This window comes from Otolemur garnettii, unplaced genomic scaffold (genome assembly GCF_000181295.1).
Source record: "Otolemur garnettii isolate 467f Iridium unplaced genomic scaffold, OtoGar3 scaffold00011, whole genome shotgun sequence".
NCBI lineage: Eukaryota > Metazoa > Chordata > Mammalia > Primates > Galagidae > Otolemur > Otolemur garnettii.
Window position 1 is genome coordinate 1,324,236 of NW_003852406.1, and position 12,005 is coordinate 1,336,240.

The 12,005-nt window shown below is 40.7% G+C and overlaps 1 protein-coding gene across 2 annotated transcripts in view; it reads left to right on the top strand.

The window, feature by feature from the left end:
- The window catches only part of SLC12A1 (solute carrier family 12 member 1), a 99,471-nt gene that overhangs the window by 81,907 nt on the left and 5,559 nt on the right, over positions 1-12,005 (top strand). For both annotated transcript variants that reach the window (XM_003784335.1, XM_003784336.1), the window contains exons 22-25: positions 854-985; positions 1,223-1,334; positions 5,050-5,136; positions 11,605-11,740. In XM_003784335.1, the coding sequence (XP_003784383.1) occupies positions 854-985; positions 1,223-1,334; positions 5,050-5,136; positions 11,605-11,740 (467 nt within the window). The remainder of the gene's footprint in view (positions 1-853; positions 986-1,222; positions 1,335-5,049; positions 5,137-11,604; positions 11,741-12,005) is intronic.

Here is a 12,005-nt window from a genome sequence, read left to right on the forward strand (position 1 = left end):
AAAAAAAAATTTAAGGATTTTATGTGCACCTTTGGTTATAATTTAAAGTATTCTGTCTTTCCTTACATGCTTTTTTTTTTTACATCTCATACACAAAGATTCAAATAGCTCAAGTGGCTTTACCTCAGTTTGACAAGATTCCTTGACAAGAAAACAGAGACATTAGCCAGGTGGACCATGGGACCAAAGAGCCCTGGAGAATTCATGATGCATATGGTTTCTGGCAAACATCATAATCCAGACTTTAACTGTGCTTCATGAACGAATCCCCTAACCAAAGAATTCCCTGATTCCATTGCTTATTTCTAGAAAACCAATCACAACATGTTCTACTTTTAAGTAAATCTGAAAATATTAAGTTGATTTTTATCTGAGATTTAGGAAAATTAGGATGTTTTGGCTACTATAGTAGATAATTTAGCATTGTTCCCTGCCTAAATAACAATTTCACTCTGAGACACATTACCAAGGATTGGGAAATAATCCATGCTTTACAATAAGTACTATCTTCATCAAGCCAATATCAAATTTTATTTACGTATTGAAGGTGACATAAATTACTATAGGATTCAACTTCATCTCTCCTTTTTTGGAAAATAGAACTCACTACTTATCAGTAACTATAATGAACATGAATCCATGACCTTTTCTCTATTTTCAGCAATAGATTGGAAAATTATTTTGCTTCTGTCCTCAAAAAGAAAAAGAAATGCAGCAGTCTCTCCTTCTTTCTTTTCTTTCTTTTTTTTTTTTTGCAGTTTTTGGCTGGGGCGGCCACCTCCCGTATAGGGGCCCGTCGCCCTACTCCTTTGAGCCACAGGCGCCGCCCCCAGCAGTCTCTCTTTCATTTCAGATGGCAGCGTTAACACCATCCAGTCGATGCACGTGGGAGAATTCAACCAGAAGCTGGTGGAAGCCAGCACCCAATTTAAAAAGAAACAAGGAAAAGGCACGATTGATGTTTGGTGGTTATTTGATGATGGAGGTAAAAACTTCTACAGCATCTACGAGGGAGGAGGATTTCTACTTTGACAAACTTAACAAAATGCACGGGAAGGTAGATGAAAACAATAGTGATTAAAGAAGAACATTTCTGTGTTCTCCAAAGATTGTAAATTATTGAAGAGCTACGACTGTGGGAATGAATAACGATATAAAGCTATTCATTTCCTTTCATTTAGATATACTCATCCCTTCCATCATAATTTACTCTTTGTTCCAGGGTTAACGCTTCTTATCCCCTATATCTTGACTCTCAGAAAAAAATGGAAAGACTGTAAATTGAGAATCTATGTTGGAGGGAAGATCAACCGCATTGAAGAAGAAAAAATCACGTAAGTAGTCTACCATTCATGTGTTAGGTCATTTCAGATGCTCGTTGCTTTCATGCTTTAATTTTAAAAACCTTTAAGTTTCTTTCAGGCAAAATAGATTTAAAGACAAAGCCTCCAGGATAAGCCTCATGTTTCCTTGGTTTTCTGGCCAATAAATTAGATGTGTATTTTTTCTTTTTCTTTTTTTCTTTTTTTTTTTTTTGAGACAGAGTCTCAAGCTGTCCCTCTAGGTAGAGTGCTGTGGCATCATAGCCCACAGCAACTTCAAACTCTTGGGCTTAAGAGATTCTCTTGCCTCGGCCTCCCAAGTAACTGGGGCTACAGGCACCTGCCACAATGCCCAGCTATTTTTGTTGTTGTCATGTTGTTTTAGCTGGCCCTGGCTGGGTTCGAACCCGCCAGCAGTATATGTGGCCGGCACCCTACCTACTGAGCTACAGGCATAGCCTAGATGCGTATTTTTTCTAATTACTGTCTTCCAGTTCTCTTATCCCCTATCACAAATACTTTCAAAAAGTAATTTGGCACAGACACCTCATCTAAAGTCTTAACTGGGAGTTACCTCCCTTATGTCTTGGCTTATCATTTATTACTATCTGCTCTGACTAGTAAACACACCCAAGGAAGGAAGGGCCTGATGGAATTAATGTCCAGTTGTTCCTTTGGGGGGAAATCAGAACCTGCTAGTCCACAGCAGTCACTCTCAGCACAGTGTATGTAAGAGAACTGAATTGCGAGACACCACCTGGGGCTTTACCCAGGCCCTGCCACTAAGGAGCTGCAGGACTTGACAACAGTCACTAAACATGTCTGTGCCCCCAGTTTCTCCTTATACTTGGGGAGAATTTAAATGGGTGACTGTTGAGAACTCTCCTAATTAAAAAAAAAAAAAAATCCCACAGTGTCAATCTGTATCTTTCTCATTTATTTAGCCATTGAGATCTGATGTGTAGTTGTGAGAATGTGGCCTGTTGCAGAGACCTCTAGTGGCAATCTGGACAACTACCATCAGCAGCTCTTGGTCCCTCAGGGAATACTTAAGCCTGGATCGAGCCCTTCTTTTTTTTTTTTTTTTTTTTGAGACAGAGCCTCAAGCTGTCCCCCTGGGTAGAGTGCCATGGCATTACAGCTCACAGCAACCTCCAACTCCTGGGCTCAAGCGAGTCTCCTGCCTTCGCCTCCCAAGTAGCTGGGACCACAGGCGCCCGCCACAACGCCTGGCCATTTTTTGGTTGCAGCTGTCATTGTTGTTTGGCGGGTCCGGGCTGGGGATTTGAACCCGCCACCTTAGGTGTACGTGGCTGGCGCCCTAGCCGGTTGAGCTACAGGCGCCGAGCCGATCGAGCCCTTCTTGCAACTTCTACTTCCAGAAACCACAAAATAATGACAGACATATATTCTGTAATTTTAACATTTCCCTTCCCTCTTAGGAGGATGTGATCGTGCTGTGATTTTGGTATCGTAGTCTGTATGTGCGTATATGTGTCATTCATCACTTAACAACCGGGGTATGTTCCAAAAAATGCATCATTAGGCAATTTTGTTATTGTGCAAAGATCATGGAGTATACTCACACAAACACCCAGGCTGTACAGAATGGCCCGCTGCTCCTAGATGCCAACATGTACAGCATATTACAACACAGTTGTATGTATGTATCAAACCAGAAAAGGCACAGCAAAAATACAGAATGAAAGATTAAAAAAAAAAATGCAGACCTGTATGGAGCTTGCTATGAATGGAGCCTGCAGGACCGGGGGCTACTCTGGGCAAGTCAGTGAGTGAGCGGTGAGTGGACGTGAGGGCCGTGGACGTGGCTGTGCACCACTGTAGGCTTCAAACAGGGGACACTTGGGCTGCACTAAATTTATAAAAAATATCTTTCTTTCTTCAATAATAAATTAACCTTAGCTGACTGAAACTTTTTCACTTTATAAACTTCCAAACGTTTTTTAAACTTTTGACTCTTTTGTGATAACACTTAGCTGAAAACACATCATGCACAGTTCTACAAAAATATTCTCGGTTTTAACATTTTTATTCTGTAAAATTTATTCTATTTGTAAATTTGTGGGTTTTTCTTTTTTTTACTTTCTGAACTTTTTGGTTAAAAACTCAGGCAAAGACACAACCTCCCACATTAGCCCCAGCCTCCACGGGGTCAGTGTTATCAGTATCGCTGTCTTTGACCCACATCTCCTCCCACTGCTGGGTCTTCAGGACCAGTAACATAAACATAGAAGTGTCATCTCCCATGATAACAACGCCTTCTCCTGGAATGCCTCCTGAAGGACCTGCCTGAGGCTGTTTTACAGCTAATTTTTTTAGTATAAGCAAACGGAGTACACTCTACAATAAGGATAAAAGCTATAAATATAGGAAGTGTATAAAGCAGGAGCATAGTTGTTTATTGTTATCAAGCACTGTGTACTGCACATAACTGCATGCGCTGTACCCCTGCCGCCCCCGTGGCAGCACAGTTGCTTGTTGGCACCAGCACCACCACCTGAGTACCGGGTTGCACCATGACCCCGACAAGATCACTAACGAATTGTTAACTCCTTGATCATCTTATAAACCACTATCACATATGCATTCCATCACTGACCGAAAGGATATTACGCAGCACATGACTGTATATATATATTAACCATCTACTCTTATATTTATTTTCTATTAAACCAATATAACATTCACATATATTAATATTACCTATATTTTACGATGCACATTATCTGGATGAGGGGCACTCTTATAACTCCGATGTAATCTGTACAAAGCAAACTGTCACCAAAACTCGTGTACCCCCATAATATTCTGAAATTTTAAAATATGCATATATTCTATATATTGAGTCCTCCAAAGAAAATCATTATTAAAATGGAAAATAACAGGTCTATAATCATTTTATATTTCTTAAAGCCTCCAGTATTTTATTGGGATAACTAATGAAATTGGAGGATCGTTTATGAATTAAAGGATAGTATGGCATCGGGGTTAAATTTTTCCATTTTAAAAATTATACTCTGTTTATATAAGAGAATGTCATTCTGAGGAAATGCTCATTGAAATATTTAAGGACAAAGGGGACTGATACCCGCAACTAAATTTAAAATAGGAGATATGTAGACAGAGAAGTATAGATAGTAGATAGATAGATAAGCAGACAGTTACAAAGAAAGAGAAACAAAGAGACTTAAAAATCAAATGGGTCAAAATATAAACAACTGGTAGATCTGGGAGGACACTACAATATCGTTGCAACTTTTCTGTAATTTTGAAATTAAATGAAAATTACCAGTCACTAGGGAAAACCTCCACTACATAACCATATAATATATGATAATTATTAGTTTGCCAGCAGTTTTTCAGTCACTCAGCAAAAATTATCAGCAAGATAACAGTCAATAAGTATTTAGACTTGCGATCTTTCTTTCAAATAATAAGTCCCACTTTGCCTGTCTTCCCTGAAACACACATGCAGAGTCAGACTTGCCGGTGTCTTCATGCCTTCCCTGGAATAGCTTGCTCCACACTTAACCTGTCCATCAAATACCATAATGAAAATCAGACTCGACAGGGACCAAAAAGCATCTGAAAGCTAAGCTGAAATGAAACCTGATTGCTTTGGATATCTTAACACGAAAATAAAAACTCTTTGATTGAAAATACTTAACATATGCAATGATGAAGTGTTTTTCTCTTATGTTTTCAGAATGGCTTCCCTTCTGAGCAAATTCAGAATAAAATTTGCAGACATCCACATCATTGGTGACATCAACATTAAGCCAAACAAAGAGAGGTATGAAACATTTAAGGAGACGCGCTGATTACCTGCTGTACTCCCTCATTCTCCTTTGTGTTGCTTATCAAAGGGGGAAAATGTGTTCTATTTACTGCAGTGACTTCTCGGTAGGATGTGATAAGAAGGGTCTTCAAATAATCATGACATAAAACCATCAAGTCCATTCTAATGGGAAAAAAAGGTTTTATGGTAAAAATAAGCCTGAGAAGGAGAATTCCTGAAACACGGCTTAGTTAGCATTTTGGAATTGCTCTTGGTTTCTAAGGTGGCAAGAGCAGCAAGAAGCTGAAGGTCCAAGATTCTGGCCTGAGTAATCAGGGCAAGTGTCCTTTTCCAAAGCCACCTGCAGGGCAGCCAGGATGGGGAACTCTGACAGAGAATGTGTGGAGACAGCTTTTGTCTTCTCAGTATCATGACAATACTGATCCTCCAAGTCCATTTGAGCTTTTGGACGCTAAGCACCCAATTCTTAGGGCCTATGAACTTTTGGGGGAAATGCTAAAACTCTCTGAATCCTGGAAAAGAAATGTACTGGCTCCATTTTTTTTTTAAATGACAAAATTAAAGTAATTGTTTAAATAGCTTCAAAATGTGACACCATTTGAACCCTCATTAACTGTTAATTTTACAAATTCCATTATTGTCTTAGTCACCGCAGGCTACTCTAACAAAATGCCATAGACTGGATGGCTTATGAACAATAGAAGTTTATTTCTCACAGTTCTGGAGGCTGGGAAGTCTAAGATCAAGGCGCTGGCAAATTTGGTGTCTGGTGAGGGTCTGGTTTATAGATGGCAATCTTCTAGCTTTGTCCTCACATGGTAGAAGGAGTAAGGGAACTCACTGGGGTTCCTTTTATAAGGTCACTAATCCTATTTATGATGCTTCTGCCCTCATAGCCTGTTCACCTCCCAAAGGCCCCATCTCCAAATACCATCTCATGATGGGTTAGTATTTCAACATGTGAATTTTGGGAGACATATATGTTCCATCCATAACAACAATATTCCCAAGCGTGTCACAGCCTACTATAAATTACATTATGTGACTTAGACTTATAATTTAACAATTAAAAGTGTTTTTAATGGTGTATAGTCCAAAGTCATATTTACTGTTGTGTTCAGATGCAATTTAGTACATTAGGTTTGGTGTGGCGAAGGGCCTCCAAGAGTCATTGTACAGAGGGACCCAAAGGTCTCCCACAGCTCAGGTCCTCCCTGTCCTGCCAGACCCCATCCCTTTCCTTCCAGCCAGCATTTCTGCTTCCTTTCGCAATCCCTGATGGGCGGTAATTCCATACTTCTCGGGTTTTCTTGTCTCTTCCTTTCTTTTTAGTATTATTCTGAATGAGTTCAATAGCTAACTAAAAATTATTCATATTTCAAATGTATTGTTCTTGACCAACAAACTTGAACTTCCTATTCTTTGAGGGTGTTCATGACCTGTGGGGTCACTTAACATGACTTTACAAAACACCTGACCTGTAGTAAGAAAACGACAATCAACAGAGTTGAACTGCTTATTACTTTATAATATTTCCTTATATTAGACAGACCTCTAAGGCTTTACATTTCTGTCTTTATATAGTTTCAATGCTTAAGAAAGATTAGGAACACATTTTTAATTCCCCTTGGTGGCTGGAATGAGCTTTCTGGTAAGAATTCGGTTGTCATACAAGAATCTCTGGTAGCCGTCCACATTTGTATTGGAAGAATTTTAATTCCTTCAGTTGTTGCCGCTTGGCATTTGCGGTGATATGATCAAACAGGCTCATCTTATGGCTCTAACTGGTGGAAATGCACGCTCTGGCATAACACATGGGGCTGGAGGATTCTCTAGCACATGCCACTTAGCAGCAGACCAAAGCCTGCCAGTGCTCTGCACGATAGGACCATGTCTGTGGTCTGGGGGGTGGTCACTGTTTTTCCTACTAATTCTGGATTTTCTATAATCCCCGGCTTAATGCTGGGCACAAATCAGTCATTTGTGGCCAAATCCTCCTTGCTGTTGTCTGTCTTATCCACAGCCAAAAACTGTGTTGACTTACAAACTACCTCCCTTTGTCTCTTTGCCCATCAGCTGAGGTTTCTCTCCCCAAGTCCTTTTCACCTTCCCTTTCTTGCAGACTAGTTTCCATCCAGCTGCCACAGTTCCCACCTGCTTCCCCGTCTGCTCCATCCTATCACTGAGCATGTTCATGTACCTCTTCCTCTAACCCAGCCTCTTATTCTTCAGGGTCTGACACAGTCCAGACGCTCTTCATCTCACTGCCCTGATGTGGTGTCCTCTTCCCCATGGTGTCCTCCTCTCAGTGAGCAAACGTCCCTGGGCAGTAGTAATAAATGATGTAGGCATTTTTGCGTCTGTCCTCATATCTAAATTTGATTTTAGGCACCATTTTAATTGATGTTTCTCCCATGTCCTCACCATCCTGCACTGAAGAGAATGACTTATTTTCTTTCCTTGGGAAATAAATGAATTCGTTTCCAAAAATTTTGAAGATTTTTCTCTTTGCTTGTAAGTCAAGGTCTTGAGAAAGATCCAGAAAACAAACAAACAAAAAATCCTTACTGAAATAGAAGAATCCTTGTGGCCAAGTGCTAGGAGAAGAGGCCACCAGAAAGGGCGTGTGTGCTGGGAGTGGCCTCTTCAGCCTTGTACCATAACTCGTATCATTACGTTAGGAGACAGTCACATATCTGAACTTGGCTATGGCTATTCCAATATGTGCAAGTGACCTAACATAGAACAAAAAATGTTCATTCAGTAAACCTCACAGGTGGCTGGTGGTAACATATCCATCGTATCCATAATACTTCCGTTTGTTGTTTTTTTGAGACAGTCTCACTTTTGTCACCCCTGGTAGAATGCCATGATGTCATACTTCACAGCCACCTCAGACTCTTGGGCTCAGACGATCCTCTTTCTCAGCCTCCAAGAGATGGGGTCTCACTCTTGCTCAGGCTGGTCTCGAACTCCTGCGCTCAGGCGATCCACCTACCTCATCCTCAGAGAGTGCTGGTATTACAGGCGAGAGCCACCACATCTGACTGCAATACCTTAAATAAGGGAACTCCTTGTGGTGGCACAATCAGAGCTCTTCCTCTGGGCCGATACAGCCATGGACCCAGGGGCTGAGGCTTGGTTTTCAGCTCCCACATGGGTCTCTGGGCAGCCTTTCTCTCCCATTAACAACCGTACCCTGATCTCTAGTCTTTCTTAATCATCAGGTGATGCACAATGTAAAAATTAGTTTGTTAATGATTTCCATGTTGAAGGACAATGTTAAATGCCCTATAATTGCCTTTAATAAATCTTTCGACAACCAGTAAAACATCATCACTAAGTCTTGGAGGAGGCATTTTATCACATGTACATTGTCAATAAACATGGTAGGGCAAGGGTGAAAGGGAGTACAAAAACAAAGGTAACGGGAAAATAACTGAGCCAGGAGAAACCGAAAAGCTTTTGTAGTTAAATACAGTTTTTTAAAATTGTATAGACTGAATTAAAAGTCATAGGACAAAAAGACAACAATCTTATATAAAATTCAAAGAGAAACTAGAAGCAATTCACTAGATACTTTAAAGATGCTGGTGTAGTCATAAAAACAATGGGTGCATTACTTGGAGAGAAGACATCTTTTGCGGACTTGGAGGAAAATTCTATGCCATAAAAAATTTTTTTAACTTCATTATGAGGAACAAGGATGGGGAAGGCAGGGCATCTGTTAGTTAATTTCAAAAGTGAAATTAGTTTGTAGTTATATGCAACAGCCTGTAATACTTGGCTTATTTTAGAGTCAATTAAAAAGTACTTATAAGAAAAATAAGATTTGATGAGAAACAAAACAGAAATCTTGAGCTACCTCAAGACACCTAGCAAGGAGGATGGAACATAGCAGCTCAGAAAGGAGCCCGAAGAGGAACAAATCAAGGATGAACAAAAACAAGGAACCCTAAGTTCAAAGAACAGGCACTGGCAAATCCAGCCTCATTATCGCCTCCTGTGTCACTTGGATGTTTCGGCTACAAGTGAAGGAAAGTCTGACTCCTAGTGATTTAGCTGATGGAAATTATTGTCTACATGACTAAAATATACAAGTATAGCTTGGCTTTGAGATTAAGCTTGATCTAAGTTAATTTTGTAATCAAGGACTAATTGTCTTTCACTCTTTCTACTTTACCTTGCATTATGAAATCATCAATCTCAGTTGATTTAGCTTATAAAAACAAGTTGACTGCCAATAGCATCCAGGACTACATACTTGCTCCTGGGTGTTCAGTAGGAAAGTTTGTCTATTTCCACGTCGTCGGACTCCGGCTAGGGCTCCATTTAGATGAGTGACTGAGCCACTCGACGTGCTCGGCCTGAAAGCGCCTAAGGGGTTCAAGCTGGGCTAAGGTCTAGGCCCCGCCCCTGCCGATCACGCTGACCGAGAATTGTGCTGATTGGCTGCTGCTGGGGGTGGAGTCATTCCCTCCCCAACCACAAAGCAGAAGGGTACTATGGACGCAGGGAAGAGGACTAGCAACCTCCACGTCGCCTTCTGTTTCTTAGGAAAATATTTTTGGTTTGTTTTTTATTTTTTATTTTTTTTTGAGACAGGAGCCTCAAGCTGTCCCCCTGGTAGAGTGCCATGGCATCACAGCTCACAGCAACCTCCAACTCCTGGGCTCAAGCAAGTCTCCTGCCTCAGCCTCCCAAGTAGCTGGGACTACAGGTGCCTGCCACAACACCTGGCCATTTTTTGGTTGCAGTCATCATTGTTGTTTGGCGGGCCTGGGCTGGGGATTCGAACCTGCCACCTGGGGTGTACGTGGCTGGTGCCTTAGCCTCTTGAGCCACAGGCGCCGAGCCAGGAAAATATTTTTGTGCTGTACTTTCTAACAAGGATCTGGGCTGAAACGCAAAGAAGCTCTCGTGGTGATTAAAATAAGTATATGAAGAGCTTAAACAAAGAGCCTGTCGGTTGCTAACCTTAGTCCAGGGAATGCCTGGCTTTGACATGGTCCTGCACACTTTTCAGAGCGCTGTCACCCAGATACATCATCATACAGACCTTCAAAACGGCTTCCAAGAGCCATCCTGACTGCCCTTTTATAGCCCAGGTTATCCAGGCCCAGGAGGACAAGGGAAGAGCTGGAGGAAGGACACAGCCTCCTCTTCAGCCGTCAGTACCTTTCCATAGGACTGACCCCTGCCAAAGTCTCGAAAGGCACAACCCTATTGGAAGTAATAGCAAATAAATCACTGTGGGTCTGAAAGAATACCAGTCTCATTGTTTCCCTGCCTTCCTCTACCTTTTCGAGTAAGTTAGTGCAATAGGAACCCACTCCATTAAATGCCTCTCCTGTCCCTTAAACAAAGGCTCACTGGTAGGGACCATCCTTTGTAATCACCGCACTGTTAACTACAAATTCTGAATCAGGCCCAACTGTTGAGATAATTGAACTCATCGCTTACATTTCCATTTCTTAAGCTAACAGTAAATTGATTCTAATTATCACTCGTTCCAAAGTCCCCAAATTATAAGTAAGCTACATTACATAAAACCAAAGAAAATTGTCCATACGTGGGATCATCTTAAAGCAGCAGACAGAAAACAACTACTGACATAAATTATAAGATTTACTTTGGCTATTGTTTTTCAAAAGTAAATCTTAGGGGATTCTTAAGTAAAACAAGTGAGTTTTTTTCTAGCAATTTTTCAAATGTTCTGTAGCTCTCCGACACTGCTGCTTGTTTTCTCCTCAATGATTTCTTTTTGAAGGCTCTAACATGGCCTTCGATTCTTGGGCATTAAAACATTATTGATTTTTGTTCTTCCCCCTAATGTGCGTCTGAATAATACACATTTGAAAATCTCGGGCAGCAACATCAAACATCAGAAGGACAAGGGCAGCATTATTTGAAGCACACTTACAGATTGTTCTGTAACCATGAAACTCATGGGCGCCCGCGCCCTTGTCTCCCTTCCTACAACTTCCTGCCATGAGTGGGAGGTGCCAGGTGTCCTGACCATGAGGGTGGCCCCATCTAACTCCCAGTGAGCCATCTCCTACATTAAATGATGAATGTCTCCCATTGATTCTGTGCAATAGCCAGATGGAAACACATTTGGGAGCTAAAGTGTCTACATTATGGCCATGTCTTTGACTATACTGTGCAGAAATTGTATTTGTGGAACAATTAGTATCTATGCATTTGCCTGTTAATAGTGACGATTGAATACCTACTAAGCTAACAAGGCCTTAAACACATTAAGGCCTTTTCTTGGGTACGGAGGGAATACTGTAACCATGGTTTTATTCACAGTAAGTTCCCTGCAAAGATAATTATTAAAAGATTTGCATGACATTCAGCTCTGATTCCACAGCCAGCAGAGCCAGTCATACCTGGAGTATCTGTGAAATAATGAGTTAGTTTCCCACTGTGAGGCCTCCTTTATAATTCAAATTTCAGCTGGAAAGTCTTTGAAGAGATGATTGAACCATATCGTCTCCATGAAAGCTGCAAAGATTTAACAACTGCTGAGAAATTAAAAAGAGAAACTCCATGGAAAATTACAGATGCCGAACTGGAAGCAGTCAAGGAAAAGGTAAGGACTTGTCTTCCTTAATTTTTACTTAGCTGTGTAACGAGCTGAAAAAAAACAAACAGTGGTTGACTTAAAGATCAAGAAGCAATGTATTTATTATCTAATTTCATTATTCACAATCCAGGGTTTCTGTATTTTTCGAGGGTTTTTAAATCGTTTATTAGATGTAAGGATTTAGAAAACTGTTTTTTTCTATAAAGTCAATTATTTTTCAGAAGTTTAAAAAACGGGCTAATGGTACATATTGTAAAATCTCCTTTCAAAT